The 21,043-nt window shown below is 41.3% G+C and overlaps 1 protein-coding gene across 1 annotated transcript; it reads left to right on the top strand.

Moving 5' to 3' along the window:
- The first annotated feature begins 221 nt into the window (after positions 1-221).
- Positions 222-20,036, top strand: wnk1a (WNK lysine deficient protein kinase 1a). Its single transcript, XM_056740686.1, is given in 25 exon segments — positions 222-900; positions 1,545-2,681; positions 8,227-8,399; positions 8,494-8,714; positions 10,136-10,293; positions 11,119-11,207; positions 11,588-11,807; positions 12,093-12,381; positions 12,498-12,640; positions 12,757-12,846; positions 12,955-13,068; positions 14,341-14,417; positions 14,646-14,790; positions 14,938-15,054; positions 15,127-15,234; positions 15,333-15,387; positions 15,482-15,622; positions 15,707-16,155; positions 16,158-16,442; positions 16,522-16,623; positions 16,717-17,144; positions 17,331-17,530; positions 17,636-17,737; positions 17,835-18,025; positions 18,129-20,036. Coding segments are annotated over 24 exon segments (4,917 nt in total). The 5' UTR covers positions 222-900; positions 1,545-1,949; the 3' UTR covers positions 18,417-20,036.
- Positions 20,037-21,043: the final 1,007 nt, after the last annotated feature.

Below are 21,043 nucleotides of genomic sequence, written 5' to 3'. Positions count from 1 at the left end.
GCATACGGTTCGTTTAAACTCTTCCTGTTTCGTACCTCTTGCGCACGGTTAGAAGTATTTACATTTTATCACCTCCCAGTCAATTTATAGAAACCAACAGACGTAAAACGCCAGTCGGCGGGGTTCGATCTAGTCAGCTCAATGCGTCACCAGGGGGCGCTCTATTCTAACTGAGATTATTCGGATAAAGACACGCAGGGGGAGTGGACACAGTGTCGGGGTTATTGTTGCACACCAAAACGGTTCGTTCGTATTTACGCGATGATAAAAATGTAGAGAACCGATGGCATGCAGATCGCGCATCATTGAACCTCGCGCGTGCACATCGTCGACATTCGTGGGGGATCAGTCGGTGTCAACAAAAGAGCCTCGCAGCGCTCGCGTGCTGCACCCAAAGCCAAGTTTCGTGTCGGCGTAAATGGACAGTCTCGAGGCTTTTCGCTCATTATTCTGCGTCCCGTCGATGGAAATATTTCAACGTCCACTTTAAAAGCATCGTTTCCACGAGCAACGTCATGCACGAGAGGAGCGAACAAGGAAGATGAATCGAGGTCAGTTGAACGGGAATAACAAAGAGAAGCCGCTCCGTCTGCAGTCTCGCGAGCAACCATTAGCGGAAGCGGCACGCTGTTTTACTGTTTGACGTTCGAACTTCGCAGTTTCGCTCGAGTCGGTTTGAACGCGCAGCGGTTGGTAACCGCCGTTTACTAACTTAGTTAGTTTTTATCGAAGAAAGTTCAGTTTATTCGGTACAATTAGCGTCGAGACTCCGCGTCAGTCTGCGTCGCGCATTTTTTTACGTTATTTTCAAACCGGAGCTCTCGCGTTAGGGGAATTACCGGCTAAACCTGGCCGTTTCTCATTCTCCGACAACTGAGAACAACGACATGTAACGTTATGGTAAGTTTGAATTTTCACTTGAACGTTGTTCCTGACAGAATTTGTATGTTATACGTAACATTTAAGCTTACTTTGGTTCATTAGTTGTATATATCGTCTCGTCCTACTGTAACGTTAAACAATATGTTAAATATGTGGATTAAAGTTTTTAATGTCGTGTTTCATTTATTGTATGGTGATTGCGAGGACGAGTCTTATTTACTGATTCTTGGCTTTCACATATGGTCACCGTTCAAGTCAAGAAAGATAACGTACAGTTTGTGTTTTGATCGACTGAGTTGTTACTTCAATTGTTTTTACGAAAACGCATGTATAGGGTGTGTTGCTGTCTTTGTGTTTTAAAACTGAGGAATATTCAAGTTGGATGACGAATTTAACGTTACTGGTCTGAAAGATGACGATTTGCCTAAAGGGTTTAACCTGACCTGTAACTTCCTTCTAGTGTTTATCTTAAAATTACAGTATGACATTGTTAAAGTAATAACTGTGGATTATCTGTATAAATAATAGTACAGTCTTTCTGATCGAAGTAAACTTGAGAAGTGATTCTTAATGGAAAGTAATTGTAAAATTCACAGCGTGTTCTGCTTTCTCTAATGTGTACATTTTCTATCAACTAAACCCTTTTCTTTTGTCTCTTTCAGTGAATCAGAAGGGTTAAACTTTGTGCCCTGGCACGACCTTGGTTTTGAAAGTGATCATTACATTTGTCAGCAGGCGACTGGCCTTCCCCCTCACATGACCCCCTATGTGGATTGAATGCAACCCTATGTTCTTAAGAGAATGGGTGAGCTGAACATAAGAGCTCCTGTATATCATCATCAACGTATTTTTATCTGTGCGTGGATCTTGCGTTATTTTTATCACAGAGCGCTCCCTGTGATTCTCACCAACACTTTGGTTTGCAAAAGCATTGACTTTATCTGAACGAAAGTTTGAGAGAGGTTTTCAGAGTCTACTTTGATTCATAATATTACTTGCTGGTTTTTCATGGTTGCGAGACTAGTTTATAAGGTGTGACCCAACCGCATACTCCACTGAGTAAAGAAATGTCCGAAAATATCGACGACAAGATGATGAAGTTTCTATCCCCCCCTACAAAGAACGTCAACGGCTTCAGCTCGGACTCGCAGGTGGGAGAGCATCCAGGTGTGGAGGTCCGACGTCGGAAAACCATGGAGCGTGAAATTCTGAAGGCTGAGCATCGTTTTTTTCGTCGTAGTGTCATCAACGACTCCAATGCCACGGCGCTGGAGCTACCCAGCAAGAACTGTATCCTAGCCACCCCAGCGGACTGCCCTGCTCCTGTATCTGAACCCCCTGCCCTGGAAGTCGCACCACCAGCTGCACTCGATAGGGAGATAGTTGCATCGATAAAGAAGAATGTTGACGAACAAGGAGATGATGTCAGTGTGGAGGTAGCAATAAAGTCACAGTCAGTGGTCATCGATTCCAACGAGCAGGCTAGACAGCTTCTTTCCGTAGAACCACCGTGTTTGGCTGCTTCACTGATATCTCGAGATGGGACTGATGGAAAACTTCCGGGTGAGAAAGAAGAGGATAAAGAAGATAAGGAGAAGGCAAGAGCGGAGGCTGAGTTGCGACAAGCAGAGAAGAAGGAGCAGGATGACATTGAGGAAGTGGAGACAAAGGCGGTCGGGACGTCTCCAGATGGGCGCTTTTTAAAATTCGACATTGAGATTGGACGTGGCTCCTTCAAGACCGTCTACAAGGGTCTGGATACTGAAACCACTGTGGAGGTGGCATGGTGTGAGTTGCAGGTAAGCAAAAGATTGTTGTGTTTTGAAGTAGCTAGCTTTGAATAAAATGATTGCTAAATGAATGCGTTTAAATGTTATTCTGTTGAGCTAGGTGTTTTCCTCTGTTGGGAAGGCCAGCACGTCATCGAAAGTATGAATAATCACTTATTCATAGATGACAAAGTGCAGTATTTGTCCTTGTTGAGCCTCTTGTTGAATGAGGTGGTAAATCGCTATCTGATCTGCTATTTGAACCTAGTATTAGATAAACTCATACTATACAGCAGGGGTCTTCAACTACTTTTCTTTGAGGGCCAGATTCCAAAAGTGTAAATGGGATGCGGGCCCGTTTTTTAACGTATCCTCATTTCTTCTGTTATTTAGTTTTTCTGTTATTTATTGCCTGTTGTTCCTTTTATGCTGTTTTTGTTGCTGTTACTTATAGGCCATATATTAAAACATCCACCAGTACTTGTGCCGTTTCATGATATTAAATTAAAAGGGATTTTGTCTTTTCCTTTTTTGCGTTACTTTACCCCAAAATCACTACTAATTTACTCACCCACAGTCCTCCAATACATCCAAGATGTGGGTGCTTTGTTTTTTCAAGAAGATATTTATGAAGATATTTGGTTGAATTAATTAAAGTCAAATCAATAAAAGTAAAAAACGCAAATACATTCAACACAATAGTAATCCCTGCCTATTGTGACGTTAAATTTGCGTCTTATAAAGCGAGTCAATTGATCTGTGCAAGAAACTGAACACGATTATCACATCATCGGATGAATTCCAAGCGCATTCATGTGCCCAACACTTATAGGGCAGAGCCTTTGTATAGTGCGAGTTCTGGGGGAAGATGAACAGCTGTTTTTCGTAAATATAGCCGTTATACATAATAAATGCAGTAATAAAAAAAAACCCGCAGTTTTACCCTTATCTGAGACAATCGTTCACACGCTGTACCCTTCCTACAGTTAGCCTACTTTCAAGGGTACAAAACGCATTTTAGAACGCAACCTATCGCCTTCGCAAACCGATTGCCTGTGGCTGTGCAATGCATTGCTAATTATAAAGTTGTAAATAACATTACGTTTCTTGGACTGAACGATCAAATCGCTTTATAAGACGTTAATCATTATGACGAGCGGGAATTACTTTCGTTACGAATGTAGCAGCGTTTTGGACTTTTAGGGATGTTGTGTCTCAGGAGGACGTGCATTTATAGCACACTTTCTTAAAGACTCCACTTATTTGATATGTTAAGGCGGGCTAGGTAAAGATGATTGACGGGCCGCATGTGGCCCGCGTGCCACCAGTTGACTAGCCCTGCTATACAACCTTCGACAACGGTGGCCTGGGAATTTTTCAGATCGGCAACTTGTAGCTTTTATAATGACAGTCTTGTGACTGTGCAGTTTGACTTTATCTTCAGGGCCCTACCTACGCCTTCACGTGTGATGTGTCATCATCTTGGTAATCTTTAATTTGTCTATTTCCTCTTAGTGATCCCTTTAGAAAATGTAGACATAGACACTTTTACAAGTCCTTTTGTCACACCACTGGAGTGCACACACCCCTGACACTTAACCCATTTGGCATTTGGCCAGTGTTTTTGTAGCTGTTTTGCTTATTGGCTGAGGCCCCAGTATTGTAATACCATCTTGGAAAGAAAATCTTTCTTTCCTAATTGGGATTTGGTGTAGAATCTAGATGAATTCGACCATCATGTTTGTATTGTAAACTTACATCTGACACATAGTTAGAAGTGAGTCTATCATTATAAACGTTTAATTTATATAAAATGTAGTTTGAGACCATTGTATTCTGCTCCCATTTATCTTCACAAAATTAGTACGTTTTGGTAGTCTTTGTACTGTAAATGCACCATGAGTTTATGGGATTATATTTAAACGCTACTGGCTATGTTTACATAAAGAAAATGGTATGAAATTATATTTTTATTATTTTATGATACAATAAAACCATAAGCAGTCACTGTAATGTCCACAGCCATGGTACTTTTAGCAAACACAAAACATCAGTAGAAGGCCACATGGCAACAGGGCTTCTGTTGGAAAAACACTGGCTCATAGTTGTGTGACCCACTTCTCGACTTCTAATTCTAATTTAGCATGCAGAAACATCCCTTGTTTTTTTAATATCACGTAGCAGCAATGAGAGGAAGTCAACCAAAACCGTTTTATATGTTTATGTGCCACATTAAAGTGCAGTTTCAAAAGTGGGTCAAGTTTAACCACTAAAGCACTTGTAATCTCATGTAAAAAGTGTGGTGAGCCGGTTTGCCAAGGCTTGACTTTGTCTCTTCTTCTGTCTCCGCCCCCCGTTGCCACATCTTCTGCAGATGACAAGGCTACATCACGTGAGCTTTTGCACATGCCCTTCAGGCTAGTCTGCTACCACGTTGAAACAAAAGCCTCTCTCTCTCTCCCTCCCTAGCTTTCAGCCTCTCTTTATATCACTTTCTCTTGCGCCTTCTCTCATTTCATTTCGTAATGACTATTTTTATATCTCAGGCTGTTTTGTGCGATAGAGCATCATTTGTAAGTCGCGAGTTTGAGGGAAGGGCTGCATACTTTTCCCCAGAATGCCATCTGTCTTCAGTGCTTATGCTAAGCATTGGGATATTCCCCTCCCACATTACTCGCCTTTCTTTCAAATGACGGACAAATTTGAAAAATAAGTAGGTCACTGAGGAACAAAATGGATCTCCGATAGGCCACAGTTCTCTTTTGTATTAGAGAAGTGGTGTCTGTGTATTTACCCTTACTTTCACCTGGAAATGACAACATGAAATGCTCGTGAAAATATTTAGCCACTTGATTGAATCATCTTCTCAGTCCTGCTAACTTTCCAACTGCTTAAGTTTGTCTCCAGCTGTCCCGCATTTGCCTTTTGCTCTGCATGTGAATCCTTTTACAGGATCTCTGTAAATCCATTTAAACCTCTGTATAAACTATAAAGACTGGTTAAGGAATTATTATTATATGCTGTTACTGTTTTTCATTGATGGATTAAAAATGTGAAATGCTTACAATGCGAAATTTTACAGTGAAAGGGTCTAATATTTCCATATATTAGGCTAGGATAAGAAAACCATTCGTATGTTCATGTGCCTACAGTCACCCAAGTTGTGGTTTCAAAACCTGTGTTTGTTTGAGCATCCCAAATGGGCCAGCGGAACAAAAGTGGATTAACTGGTGTTATATGTTTGGGTTGTGGCAATCTGTTTGTTTTACCAATGGCAGATGGGGGAAGTGCACAGGAAGTGTGTTTAATACGTTGGTATTTTGTAAAAAATGTGCAGTTCCGTTTAGTAATGTTAGTATAAAGTGGAATAATGTCTTTACATCTCTAAAGAATAACAAGAAAACTTGATCTGCACTACAGACTCGTATGTATGTGTATATATATGTGTATGTGTGTTTAATGTGGTTTTAATGGGTTGCATAAATGTTAAGGTCTACCGTGGTTAATATAGAAATGCCTCTTGATGTGGCTGAAGATGCTCATGCGTTAAAAAAGATTACGTTCACAAATCATGTGGCTCCATGTGCTCACTGATTAACAATTTTAGCTCCTAGATGAAGCATATGAATGTCCAACCTCCCTTTCGGCCCATGTGAGCACCAAGAACTATGCACTCTGACTAACCAGCTAAACTACATTATCAGCCCAAGATAAATATTCAATGGCATGATCCTGATTTTAAACCGGACAATGTGATTTAATCCATTGTTAAATGTAATTCCGGGTGCATTTTGGATCCCGTTGTTGGTTATTTGAACCAAAGCAGCTAATCTTAAATTCTTATCTCCTGTCTGCCCTGGTATGCGGCCTTACACGTGAGTAGGCCTCATGCCAGGAGCTTTATCCACATACTGCAGTGTACCGTATGGACTGCCCCTCCTCTGGGAGAACGCTTCCACGGGCTGGTCCCACGGACCAAAGAGTACACCACATTTTTTAAATAGTTCTTGAAGAGGTCTGTTGTAGGGTGGGGCGCAATGCATGGACACCTCTCGCCCAGACATCTCTCCCGCCATTCATAAGGTTTTTATTCCTTAAGGCAATATGCTAAATACTGTTAAATGGGTTGTTTGGTCATGTGGGAGGTTATTGTAGTTTTCACCCTAGCTCGGGGTGAACGGCTGTGCCGCTAGGTTTGGCAAAGGCAAGTCACAACTTAATGTTTCTCATTCCAGAAATGGCAGCTGGCCGCACCAAATGTAGGTCAGCAAAAAATCGCCAGCTCAACTGAGTGCTTTGCTATAGCTGTAGTCAGACACAGATTGCTGCAAATATCCGTCACCTTTGACAGCAGTAGAAGTTTTGCAGCAGGATTTCCCCCACCTGAAACCACAAACATGTTTTTTACGCAGCGGAATTCAATTTCTGTGCATTTAAGGAAGTACTTCTTTGTTTTTTTTGTTTGTTTTTGTTGGCTTCTATCACAACTAGAGGTGTCAGAATAGCTTCCTGCTTTAAAGGGATAGTACAAACAAAAATCTAAATTCAAGTTCTTAACTTGTATTTTATACTTTCTTCTGTGCATCACAAAAAATGATATTTTAAGAAATGTGTTAGTGGTTTTGTGTCTATATAATGTTGTTTGATTTCCAACATACTTTAAAATATTTTCTTTTATGCTGTAAATGATGATATATTTTCACTTTTGGTGAACTATCCCTTTAAGCAGTGGGTTATTATACTGTCTCACTTTTAGAAATGTGAATATAGATCTGGTTACTGTACCCTCACGCTGAAGCATCTTCTTTTCAAATCTAAATTTACAAATTAAAAAGGATTTGAAAGTTAAACTTTTTTTTACATGTTTTATTTAGTGTATTTGAGATACAATCTATCAGATGAAACATAGTGGCTTTACAAGATATTAACACTCCAAGAAACCTTATTCTATAAACAATACTATTCTCAAATCCGAGTAAGTGGTCTATAAATGTCAGAAAGCTTCCAAAACTACCTTAAGAGTCATGGCCTAATGGTTAGAGAGGTGGACTTGTGCCGGTTCGATTCTCAGGGCCGGTGGGTGCCCTTGAGCAAGGCAACATATCCCCACTTGCTCCCCGGGTGCTGCAGTGATACCTTCCCACTGCTCCGGGGTGTACGTGTGTTCACTACTTACTGGATGGGTTAAATGCAGAGGTCACATTCCAGGTATGGGTCACCATGTCTGACAAATAGGTCAGTTTCAGTTTAAGTTGCGATCTGGGGAAAAACCGAGGTCCTAGGGAGGTTAAATTACTTGAGGGCGAGTTATTAATGACATAAGTTTCATTTTTGGGCGGAGGTTCCCTTTAAGCACAGCCACCATAGTTTCACTTGATCAACTGCTGTCACATATAACTCGCATACAGGTTTTAAGTTTCAAATATGCGGCTAAATGTGATATAAATGTTGTGAATTTTTTTTTTTACAGCGGAAAGTGACATTAGCATTTGTTAGTTTCACTTCTTGGAAAAATGAAAATACATTTATGCTGAGCTTGTCTTTATGGTAATGTCAAAAATAAAAATCTTTTCAGGATCGCAAGTTGTCCAAGTCAGAGAGGCAGCGTTTTAAAGAGGAAGCCGGAATGCTGAAAGGCCTTCAACATCCAAACATAGTCCGCTTCTATGACTCCTGGGAGTCTTTCTTGAAAGGGAGGAAGTGTATTGTCTTGGTGACTGAACTCATGACATCTGGCACGCTCAAGACGTAAGCCACATACATAAGGGTTTTATTTGTTCCCGTCATGCGTTTCAAAAAGATTGTGTCATCAATCCCTCCTGTATGCTTGCTCTGGGTGCAGGTATCTTAAACGGTTTAAGGAGATGAAGATCAAAGTCCTGCGAAGCTGGTGCAGACAGATCCTGAAGGGGCTTCATTTTCTACACACCAGGTCGCCTCCCATCATCCACAGGGACCTTAAGTGCGACAACATCTTCATCACCGGCCCTACCGGCTCAGTCAAGATCGGAGATCTGGGTCTGGCCACCCTCAAGAGGACGTCCTTTGCCAAAAGTGTCATAGGTACGGTTAAGTATTTGCCACCGCGTAACCGCCTCGTGTCAATTTGGCTGCTCGAAATTTGTGGTCCGGGGAGAAGTGAATCCTTCATTCCATGTTTCTTTTTCCCAAAGTTTCTTTTTCTTCTGCTTCTTTTCAAAGCGAGTTTTAATACCAGTGTGGTGAGAAATCAGACCACAGCGTTTCCCTGACCGCTCGAACCGCAGCAAACCAGGGCTCCCGCTTTACGGAAGCTGAATTCTTGAAGCACACTTTAGTTCACAGCTAGTTTTGTTCTCTCTTCTATTGTCAATGAGTAACAGGCCACATTTCAGGTACCCACAGAAAGAGTAAGTAGTTCTGGCGCTGTTACGTGCATAGCTGTATTTTGACTCGTCTGCAGGGAAACCTGATCTGATCAAGGATCACGCTAGAGCTAGAGCTGAGCCCTGGGCTGGCAGGTACCGTGAGTGATCTTTGCTCTGGTTTGGAAATTTGTGGTCTGTTTCTTCGGTGAACCATGATTTAATGATGACGATGCTAATGAACTTGTTCATTTTTCCCCCCACAAGGACATTCTTGTTTTCTTTCAATGTGTAAATGTCTGAAGCGCAAAGCTTTATACTATCTGCTCATCTCCCTCATACTTTTAGCTTTGAGTCTTTCTTTTTTTGTGGTTTTTGTTCTGTTCTGGAAGCCTTAGGCTCTAATTTCAGGTGACCCATTATTCTGCTTTAAGGATTATTTAGTGTACTGCAGTACAGACAGTAAGTATGCAGAAAATGAGTCTGGTAAGTCCACCAGTATTGCGACACACATCAGTCTGAATCTATTATATATATAAAAATGAAGTTTGTCTGTGTGAGACCTTTGTCAATGGGTAACTTTGTTACTAAATCAACTGGTGCACAGAATCTCACTTCTCTGTAAACTATGGACACATTTGAGCTTTAACACGTTTCTTCACAGGTTTACCCAAAGGTAGGTGTGTGAAATGAAAAGTATTTTTTTCCATAGCTAATGTTCTGGTTTGGTTTGTGGTAAAGGCCCCTGACCATGGACTCATTTGAACCTTCTCAAAGTGATTCCCAATCTGGTCTAAAATCCAGTTTTATTTCAATAAAATGCATAATCTACATTTTAAAGAGTCATGTGGTCAGTCAAGGCCTCGAGGTTGAGTTCTGTGCTCCAGTTCCAATGCCCTTGAAGGTCTTACGTGGGGAAACTTGGGCTTCTTATCATTGCTGTCTAACTGAGGGCAGTTTTTCTTTTTATTTTTTTACTTCCTCTCCCCCCTTTTGCTCTCCTTCCCTCCACCTCTCTCTTTTCTCGCAGGTTTTGCTCGTGCGGGCCTACAGCGACAGCATCACCTTCCTCTCATCTCTTCACAGAGAGGGTGTAGTAGGGTACTGAGAGAGTTCTGAACCATGATCTTTTAATTTAAGGTACTCCTGAGTTCATGGCGCCTGAGATGTATGAGGAGAAGTATGACGAGTCAGTGGATGTATATGCCTTTGGGATGTGTATGCTGGAGATGGCTACTTCTGAGTACCCGTACTCCGAGTGTCAAAATGCGGCTCAGATCTATCGCAGAGTCACCAGCGTAAGTCTTCACCCCTCAGTCCACCGGCAGAGGGAGAGAGCCCACGCACACTCACTCTCACCCTGCTTGCTGCACTGTTTTAAGTTTCTCTTTTATTTTTTGCCCCGTCTTGAGGGTACTTTCTTTTTGCTTTTTTCTCACACAGTGGTAAGTTTTTTTTTTTTTCTCACTTTACCAGTAATTCTAGTAAATACTTGATATGCTGATGTCGTGGTCATTCAGAGGTAGCAAACTGGTGTAATTTGGTATTGTTGTCAGAATACAGGTTTTATAGTAAATTTAAATAAACGGGTGGGGTTTTACCTTTCATTACTGTATCGATAGTCTCAAGCCAAGAATTAGTCTTTTTTGTTTCAATCTTTTTTTTTTTATGTTCAATATTTCACTTAAAAATGAGATGAACATAGTTTATTGTAAAATGTCAATGGTGATGCACATTTAAAAACTAAACTTAAAGGGGTGGTTTCCCTGACAGGTCTTAAAACTTGTCCCATACTAATTTACCAAATTATACCACATCTTTAAACAAATCAGTGCAAATGTTTTGTCTCGAGATGCACACCAGAAATGTTTTTTTGTGATCTGTCTTTTAAAATGACTTAATATCCAAATTTATCTAAGGCCTAGTCCTTGTTTAAAATAATCCCTGTCCGGGAAACCACCCCAAAGAGCTCAGAATATCATTGCAGAGTATTGAAATCTGGAGGAAACAGCGTTTAATTTATTTTTAATATATGATTTGCACGTAACCTAAAAATCACAGCAAGACGACATTTTTCTTCAAGCAAAACAGCTTTGATTGTTTCCAATGTGATGTGTTTACAGGGGGTGAAGCCTGGTAGCTTCGACAAGGTGGCTATTCCGGAGGTGAAGGAGATCATCGAGGGTTGTATACGTCAGATTAAAGATGAGAGGTGAGACAATCTTCAGTTAGAGCTAATTTAACTGAGATCAGCTGTAACATATCAGAGGAGACCTGGCCTCACGGCTGAGACTGGTTTCTCCCAAGGTTTTTTTTCTCCATTTCTTCATCACTGGAGTTTTGGTTCCTCGCCACTGAACCGTGTTGGCATGCTCACAGGGAGACTACTGATATAAGTTTAGCTAAGGGTTCTGTAAATTCCCTTAACATTGCTTTATTGGAATGGTCTTACTCTTTCAATACCATGTACTGTACTGTATTCTGTATATAAATAAAATTGAATTGAGTTGAACAGTCAAGTAGACACCGTATTTTAAAATGTAGTTATAGATTACTTGCTGTATATCTGAGCCGTTTTCTGTTCTTCTCCAGGTATTGCATCAAGGACCTTCTAAGCCACGCCTTTTTCCAGGAGGAGACTGGAGTCCGCGTGGAGCTGGCTGAGGAAGATGATGGAGAGCTGGTGGCTATTAAGTTATTGCTCCGTATCGAGGATGTAAAGAAACTGAAAGGGAAATACAAGGAGAACGAAGCCATTGAGTTTTCCTTTGACTTGAATAAAGATAACCCAGATGATGTTGCACAAGAAATGGTAAAAATATGTGGATTTTTAGGAACAAAATTCTAGATCTTTACATGGTTTGTCCTTCTGTATAATTGATCAGACTTCTGCCAAATCACAGAATTTGGATGCCATTAAGACAAAGTTCTAGACATCCCTTGTCCCTATGACTAGTTGTTTATTCAAACATGAATATTATAACGTTCTGGATTTTATCCCCTTATTAAAATGACAAAACATCTGCGGTACATTGTGGCCACTTATTATTAAACGGTTATACTTTGGTCTTAATCTGGGTTTTAATCTGTTCTCCAGGTTGATTCGAGCTACATTTGCGAGGCTGACCACAAGACCATCGCAAAGGCCATAAAGGACAGAGTGTCCCTGATATCCCGTAAGAGAGAGCAAAGAAAACATGTAAGAGAGGAGCAGGAAAAAAGGAAGATGGAGGAGGAGAGGGGGACCCATGCTCAGAATGATACTCCACAGCCTGGGGCACACACCACTACTAATCCCCCTGGACCTGCTGGGGCTCCAGTCATTCCCGTGACAGAAGAAGCTGACCAGCACCAGCAGATACAGCAGCCGGGAGCTTCCGTTTCTAGTCAGTAACCTTTGCTTTTGTTTTCTGCTCAGTTTGGTATTTTCCTGCCACGTCAAACATGTGTTTGAGTTTGTATGTTAAATCAAATCGGATGACAGTTTCTTTTAATCTCACAGCTGTGGGTTTTGTGGACCTCCAAGGGCCCGTGAGTTTTCCAGAGTCTCATTCTGGTCAGCCAGCCACGTCTTACAGTTCTTTGCTGCCTGATCTGCAGCCACAGCTGCCCACACAGCATACCATGACTCATCCACAAAGCGCTGTGAGACACTTCATCTGTAGTTTTTTACTTTTACTTTTTTGTGAATGCATGTACATCTACACCTTTTAAGCTTTACATGCTAAAGTTCTGTACATTTTCTATCAATTTCAAATCAGTCACAGCCCCTAGTACAGGCCCCTGTGCAGCAGTACAGTACTTTGACCCCGGGCCCTACCCCTCAGAATGGAACTGCACCCTCACCACAGGTACACATAAACACCATGTTCTCATTATGTTTTTAGTCAAACATAAACTAGTAATTTGTACACATACTCTATTATCCCTACTCACTATTCTTTCCGGTTATGGGTCAGCCATCCTCTCTGCCACCTGGTGTTCAGCCCGTCACCCCCCTGCAGTACCATCAGACACCTCAGGGTGGCAGCACCTCAGGATGCCAGACACTGCAGGATCCTCAAGTCTTACAGGTATTTTGTACTGCCCTCTGGTGGCTGACACAACAAACCTTTAAATGCTGGGTTGTGGAGTTTATGCCGATCAATATTTTGTGGTTTATACACAACATCCTGTTTTTGTCAATCCTTTGATTCTTTTCTGTCATTTTGTCACACGCTGATCTTGATCTTGTTTTCATGCCTTTCTTGCATGCTCACTGCACTCAATTGCTTGTCAGATAAGAGCATGCCAACACAGCCCTCCTGTTTTCTCACCACCTCCGAATGCTGAACAGCTCTATTTTCTATATCATACCTGTCAGGTACTAGCTGTGCCTTATGCTGTGATGTGTAGATTAATGGTTATTTAGTGATTTTAATTCTCACCCAGATTTAAGCTGCCGTAATGTATGCGGTTTCTGACGTTCTCATATTAATGTTGAGTACCTGTAGAGTAGTTTTGCATACTTGGAACGAAATACTCTTCAAAGATACTATCACATTTATAAAAGAAAGATACGGCGCGTGCGGGGGGGAGGGGTTGGCTGAATTTAAGTACATGCTCACCCATTGCCAACAATCAGTTTCACTCACCGCATGTGGTTCATATCCTGCATCTTTTAGCGTAGGGACGGCTCCATATATCAGTTTCAAACGATCTACAAATCCACTGTTTATATAACATTCATCAACCAAATGCAGTGAACAAAAAAACTTTGCAAACGTATGCTCTCTCTCTCTCTTCTGCACACAAGTGAAAGTGACGTCTGCCCATGCTCCTTCCATTGCTCTCCTTGCTGCCGCATGCTTTTCCGGGAGAATTGTCCAATACGGGACTAAGAAAAACTGTTAAGGAACAGTTTTATATGTGCGTTAAAAACTTTTTGAAACTTGTACGATCGCTGGGGGAATGTATTGAGCACAGAATACTACATAATATGCCCAACTCGCTTTTTGACAAGTTGACCATTTTAAGCATGAGAAAACGGCACGTTTAACATTGTAAAGAAGTCAGAATGCATGGAACACCATTGCAGGGCGCTTTAAAAAAACATTTGCTTAAATTCACTAAACTACTTAAAAGGATATATATTTTGAAACTGATACCAGAGGAAGCTACTAACTAGGCAACTCTTGCTTAACCCCTTCATATCCATGCACCACCTGTGTAAAGTCATGTTTCTGTGACCTCAAGATTTACAACCTTGTTGTCTGTCACTATAGTTTGTCTCAACAAATATCTTTACTCTGTATGTATGTTTTTTATTTCATTTATAATTTTCCCCTATTGATTTGCTCTTGCAGGCATCTTTAAGCACGTCCCAACCACAGCCCGCAGAGCAGTCACAACCTCAAAGTCTTGTTCCAGCCTCCACAGAGAGGTAAGGCTCATTTTTTTATATCGCATGTTTGTTTTAATTTGAGTGCCCAGTTGTTCACTATAAAATTAAATTTTCATGATAAGTCACTAAACCTGTGTCAAACAATCCGTATGAGTGTTTATTTATTCTGTCAAAAACAAATTGAGGCTTTTGAGGAAAGCTTTCCAGGGTTCTAAACCAATGATCAAGAAGTTTGCAAACTGATTTTGGTTTTTGTGTTTGTTTTAGCGGTCACTCTGATGCTGCATCTGGCCTGAGTGATGGAAATGAAGGCAGGCATGAGGGGCGCTCGATGAAACGACCACAGCGCCGTTCCGTGCGCAGCCGCTCGCGTCACGAAAAGACATCCAAAGTCAAACTCAATGTGCTGGAAGTAAGTATCAAAAGCATCAGATTTTACACTGTTTTAGTCGTTTCAATCACATTACGTTACATTACATACAATTGGGTTACAAGTACAGAATTATTATGTCAATTAACTAACATGTTGGTTTTTGGTCTTTTGTATTTGTTTTTGTAGATTTCTAACAAAGGTGACCGAGTTGCTGAATGTCAGCTAGAAACCCACAACAGGAAGATGGTGACATTCAAGTTTGATTTGGATGGAGATAATCCTGTAGAAATAGCTGAAATTATGGTAAAAAGATGATTTTTGGTTTTGTATATACTGAAGATGAACAGTTCTCAAAAGGTTTGAGTTGTGTTTTAGGTCAAAAGTGATTTTATCCTGGAGAGTGAGCGGGAGTCCTTCATTGAGCGGGTTCAAGAGGTCATTCAGATGGCAGATCAGAAAGCTCCAAAAAACAGCCAACCACAGGTATGTGCCATTATTTTACATTTAAATACAGCCAAGAACATCTTGAGACGCAATGTTTACACTGACTATCAATATGTATAACACTCACTTCACTTTAGGTGATCAGTAATTTGGGTCCGCAAATGCCTGAAATGTCAACTTCCAGTGTTCCTGGTAAGTAGTTTACAGTGTTTTGCTATTTGTTTTTACCCAATCCATTAAGTTGTTTCAACTAATATTTGTTTGTTTCTAATTTCCTTTTGAAAAGGTGTTCCACCTAGTGTGGCTGCTCAAGTTGTTCACTCAGCAGGCCGCCGCTTTATAGTAAGCCCAGTGCCTGAAGCACGCCTACGGGATCCATTCTTTGGTCCACCTTCAGCCAACACATCATTTGAAGATTCAGTACCAGGTCTGATTTATACATTTCAAAAGCAGTATGTGATATTTCAACATATCAGCATGCAGACTTATTTTGTTCCATCCTCGCTTTTAGGGCCTGACTCCACTTCAGCCAGCGGTGTTCAGCAGGATCAAACCATTTTGGCCCCTAGTTCTGCACTAATTCCCGTGATACCAGCCACAACTGGAGGCCTTCCTACGGAGACCCGTATCCCTCCTGCTTCTCAGCCATCATACCAGAGCCCTGTTCCAGCTGCACCAGCTGTCAGCGCTCAAGGTTCCACATCTCCACCCATAACCACTCAACAAACCAGAACAGGAAGGACTTCACCTTCCCCAGCACCACCTGAGGTACCAACACAGCGTCGACTGTCACTTCCTACTCCTTCTGCACCGACTGTGGGTCAGCAGGTTGAGATTGGTAACTTAATGCTTCCATCTGGTGGAGATCAAACGTTAACTGGCATCCAGGAGGTTCAAGTCGGCACGTCTTCTGTCTCTATGGGGCAGTCAGCAGAGGGTGAAGGTGATTCCAAGGCAAGCCACCTGGAATCGAGGACATTCACGCTCTGGATCAAAAGCTGCGGTCGCTTTTCAAAGACACCTCCCAGAATTCCAATCAAGCCGATGGAGAGACGTCCTCACCACCCAACACTGTCAGTACAAATGCTTCAGGCTTGGCCTCCAGTGGGCATGGAACACCTTCCTGTTTGTCTCTCAATTCCAGTGGGAACTTTGCACCTGGTGCTTTTGCCTCGATGGGACAGGCGGGAACACCTACAAACCTTGTTCAGACATCAATTGCAGAGCCTTTCCCACAAAGACAACAGGTGACTAAATTTCAAAATTCAATGGTTTGTTGGCATTTATGTTTTTATCCTTCCCTGTAATAAACGTTCTCTTTTGAAGACCTCGGTGGGTGTAGTTCAACCAGACGGAATAACCATCAATGATGAAAACCAGCCAGTTACATCACCACCTGATAACAGGATCAAAGTTGGACGATTTCAGGTAGGACTTTTCAGCGCAGGCCATTATTTTGAATTACAACATGACTCATATGATTGGCAAACATGTTCACAAATGGACTTGCTCTACACTTAGGTGTCTGTGGCCAGCGATCAGGACTCAGGCAGTGCTCCAGATCCAGCAGTCGTAGGCTCCTCTTCCTCAATCACTCCCACTTCAACATCATCCTCCTCATCTTCATCACCATCGGTTTCTAGCCCTGAAAACACTGTTCATAAATCTCAGACCCTGCCCAGGTATGGTCCTGAATCCGTCCCAGGTACCACTACAGTTGGTCGCTTTCAGGTAACATCCAGCACTGACATCAAAGTGGGACGCTTCTCTGTGAAGGCAGCAGAGGACAAGTCATCCTCTGTAGACTTTGCTGAGGGAATGGACACCACTAAAGAGCTGAAGAAGACTCCATCCAGCACATCCATCACCAATCACTACCTCAGCAGCGACAACGACTCGGAACCAGAGGATGAGGGCTTGAAGCAAGAGATGAACAAGCTCAGGGAAAGGTACACCATGTCCTAGAAACCTGTGTATATTGATATCACAAACTTGTGTTTGTTGACTCTTAATTGGTGAGACTTCAGTTTCTTTTAAGGGTGTCAATGCCTCGAGTCTGTCTTCGGTCTGATAATGGCATAGTGTTAAAAAGCAATTTTCATGTTATGTATTTACATTCATTAATTTCTGTGCAGACATATGGTCGAGATCCAGGCATTGCAGAATAAACAGAAAAAGGAGATTGAAGAACTGTTTAAAGGTCTGGGCAAAACGCTGCCCTCTATGGTGGTCCCTCCTACCATAGCCATGACAGGAGGCAGGCGCAGACCTGCTAAGGGCAAGGGGAATAAGTCGAGCCGTAGCGGTGTTTCTCAGGCCAGTTCTGCTCAACAAGGTATGAAACTTATTGGTTTACCTTTAACTGTAATATTTGGTGACATCAAATGTGAACAAATGGCTTGAAGCCTATTGTACATCAAGTTGTTTTGGTTTTGTTTAGGGGGCAAACAAGTCGTTCATAGCGGTCAAAATTCAGTCAACCAGTCAGCCACTGTAAAGAAAACTTCAGAAACCGTTCCGGGCTCAAATGTTCACAGTGAAGGTATGACTTTCGTTAGTGTTTTTAGATAGAATGTAAAAAAAATGATTAATAAAGAGCTAACGCATAAGATCTGATCAATGAATATTCTAACTTGTAGGCAACACAAGCCTAGACAAAACTGAGAATGGACACAGCCATGAACAAGATCAAGCACCTGCTGCTAATCTGCCACGCACGTGCACATTCACAGATGACCTCCATCAGCTTGTCGATAACTGGGCCAGAGATGCCAAGAACAACATGCCACAGGTGAAGAAAGGCTCCAAAGAGAATGCACAAGGCCATCATGTACGTTAAACCTCTCTACGGTCCAAAAAACAACCCAAACCATTTTGACCTCATTTATTAGGTTGCTCTATATTTGTGAACTAATAACCATCTTCCTCGTCAGATGTTGCCGCGTAAATTCTCCTTACCAGGTCAGCTGTGCTCTATGGCCGGCCAAATGCCAGCCACCATCAACCCTGCGAATGGGCGGAAGGGTTCCTTGTGTATGAACAATCCCCAGTACACCTTCCCCTGCCCCAACTACAACACGCAGCAGTGGGCTCAGGTGGGTCCGCTGGCACCCACAGCACCTCCTGTAGGGTTACAACAGGGCTTCCTCATACCCTCAGGAGCCAACAAAAATGGAAACGGCTGTGGGTCAACCACCCTACGGACCACACAGGCCAGCTGATACAAAAAAAGTGGAAAGCTGTGCCTCATGAGGTTGATGTAGGGTCATCTTTAAAAGTATGGTCCTTTGGAGCTGCCCTTTTACTGGACGTGATTCATCTGACAGTTAACAACGACCGGTCCATGTAATGTGACAAGAATCTGACCAAACTTGCTATCTAAGAGCAGTGATGATTCAAACGATCAAATCTATTTTTTTGGGTCGGATAGTCGAATGTGTACATTGATACAACAAGGGATGGAAGGATAAGACTGGTTGAGTTCTCTTTTTGGTTATACAGCATAGTCTTTTCCATATGGGTTTAAGTACCGTCCTTATTGTTGTAAATGAAAGTCAGTGAATTACAGTGATGGCACAAAACTTATCCAGATTATTGGACCAGTGAATGGATGGAGCACAGAAAAGACACAGGTGGTGACCGTGTTTATCCATGATCCAGAATGTAGAGAAGATGGATAAAGAATGTAGGGATGTTGGAATTACAAATGCATGGCTGTATTACACCGTAATGCCCCAGTATTGGGGGGCCTTTTTTTAATATACAGTACGTAATTTACAAAGATGGCGTTTGATAAAGATGTGCAATGGAAGGAGGTTCAAGCAGGGTTTTTATTGCTCTTTATACTTATATTCCATAGCATTGTTCATTTGTGAGCTTTATATCATTTATGATTTACATACGATAAACAAATTCTGTGCATCTTACATAGACAGTCACCACTACTCCCTGTCCACTCTTTGTTTGTTTGTAGGTGGATAGAGAGCATACTTTGGCTATGGTGAGACCTTGACAGCATGACATAGCTTCGGGGATAAATGCATATTAATGAAAACAGACGGCTTTATTAAATCATTTGAAATGAAGCTAGCCTTAAACCACGGGATTGTGTCCTCTTTCCCCGTCAATCATTAATGTCATCAAACATCACAGCCCGTGTACACTTGAATATAATTTTACGTAATTTTTGGGAACAAAATGATTTTATTTTCAATGACCATCTTAAGGTGCAAAGTAATTAATTTCATTAGTATTATATTTACAAGTTGAATTTTTGATTACAGCTATAGAGGCGAGTTCAGTATTAAACCACAGCACCAATTTGTCTTTGAAAATCACGCCCCAAATCATTTTTCCAAACCACAAATTGAGTGCCAATCGTTTGCAGAAGTGACTTACTCTCACCTCTGAAATGATCCACTTGACTTCTCTAGAGAAGGAAATTGTTACTGCAATGCAGAAAATGCACCGTTTAACAGACGGGGAGGGTTACTTGTTACTTTTGATACTTGACTACATAGATCTTTGTGAATCCTCTAATTGACCACAACCACATTTTACATACAAAGTAAACCTGTTTAAATACCACTCATCACAAACTCAAGTCAAATTCTATAAACTGCATGTTTTACAGCACTGCATAGTTCACACAGACAAACTGCTTTAAATTTGTGGGGTCAAAAGGGGGAAACAAAAATTGCTGCTTATGTTTGTTTTGACTTATCCAGGGTCCTTTTGGTGACTTAATGTGGTTTTGTGTATCAGTCTTGTAAAAAATGTGTATATATACATTCAAATACTTAATAAAACATTTGGGGATTTTTTTTCCCCTCCTCCCACTGTATCGTGTTTGTCTGAAGGTATTTTTCAGTTACAGACTTGCAAATCCATAAACCAATCATTTAAAATTGTGCACATTCCCCGGATTGATAAAAGTTGTATGTTCTATTCTGAAGTTTTCCCCCCTAAAGTGAATGCAAAAGGTGCAAAAATTGTGTAGTTTAGTCTGGGTCAACATATGGTAGAGATGGACTGATATACATCAGCCAATAATCAGTAAAAAAACAGCCAATGATCAGTGAATTTGCAATGAATTGTGCTCTGTATATCTTTTTTTTTAAGAAACATCACCACTTTGATGTTCAATATTAATAGTCATTACATGATTTATAATGACATTCAGAAAGTTACGAAACATTAATGTAATCTTAAGATTTAATTTAGTTAATGGGAGTTAATATACTGCTCAAATTAAGGGAACACCTAAATCACACTGTATTCAATCACAATGCACAAAATATTCAAACTAAAACTCTTCAATTATATACTTTTCATATTTTTGTGAGAATAAAATAATGTGACATTGATCATTGAAAGGTTTGCTTCGGATTCATAAGATCACAGAGGTTCTCAACTGGATTTAGGTCTGGGGATCGTGAGGGCCAGTCAATGGCATCATCCAGAAACTGCCTACACACTCTGGTCACATGAGGTCAGGTATTATGCACAAGGAGGGCTCTGCACTGCACCAGTAAAAGATCTGACAATAGATCTGAGGATTTCATCCCGATACTTCATAGCACGTGGAGGTCTGTAAGACCTTCTGATGGTAATACTCCCCAACCACCCTTACGGTTGCCTCTTCAGTGTACCTGTTGTCACTTTTATTTACACCAAAACAAGTTTAAATGGTTTACAATTAGTTATGATTCTTAACCGGGTTGACTGACATTCCTGAAGGTTAACTGACTTGGTGCTTTGCTAGGATGATCAAGTGTTGCCTTAATTTTTATCTGTATCAGTGGACAAATTTAATATCACTGTATCTGATTACATGTATTAAATCAAG

Source organism: Triplophysa dalaica, chromosome 24 (assembly GCF_015846415.1).
Source record: "Triplophysa dalaica isolate WHDGS20190420 chromosome 24, ASM1584641v1, whole genome shotgun sequence".
In the NCBI taxonomy this organism is placed as follows: domain Eukaryota; kingdom Metazoa; phylum Chordata; class Actinopteri; order Cypriniformes; family Nemacheilidae; genus Triplophysa; species Triplophysa dalaica.
Note: the sequence above shows the minus strand (reverse complement) of the source record. Positions and strands in the feature narration are given on the sequence as shown.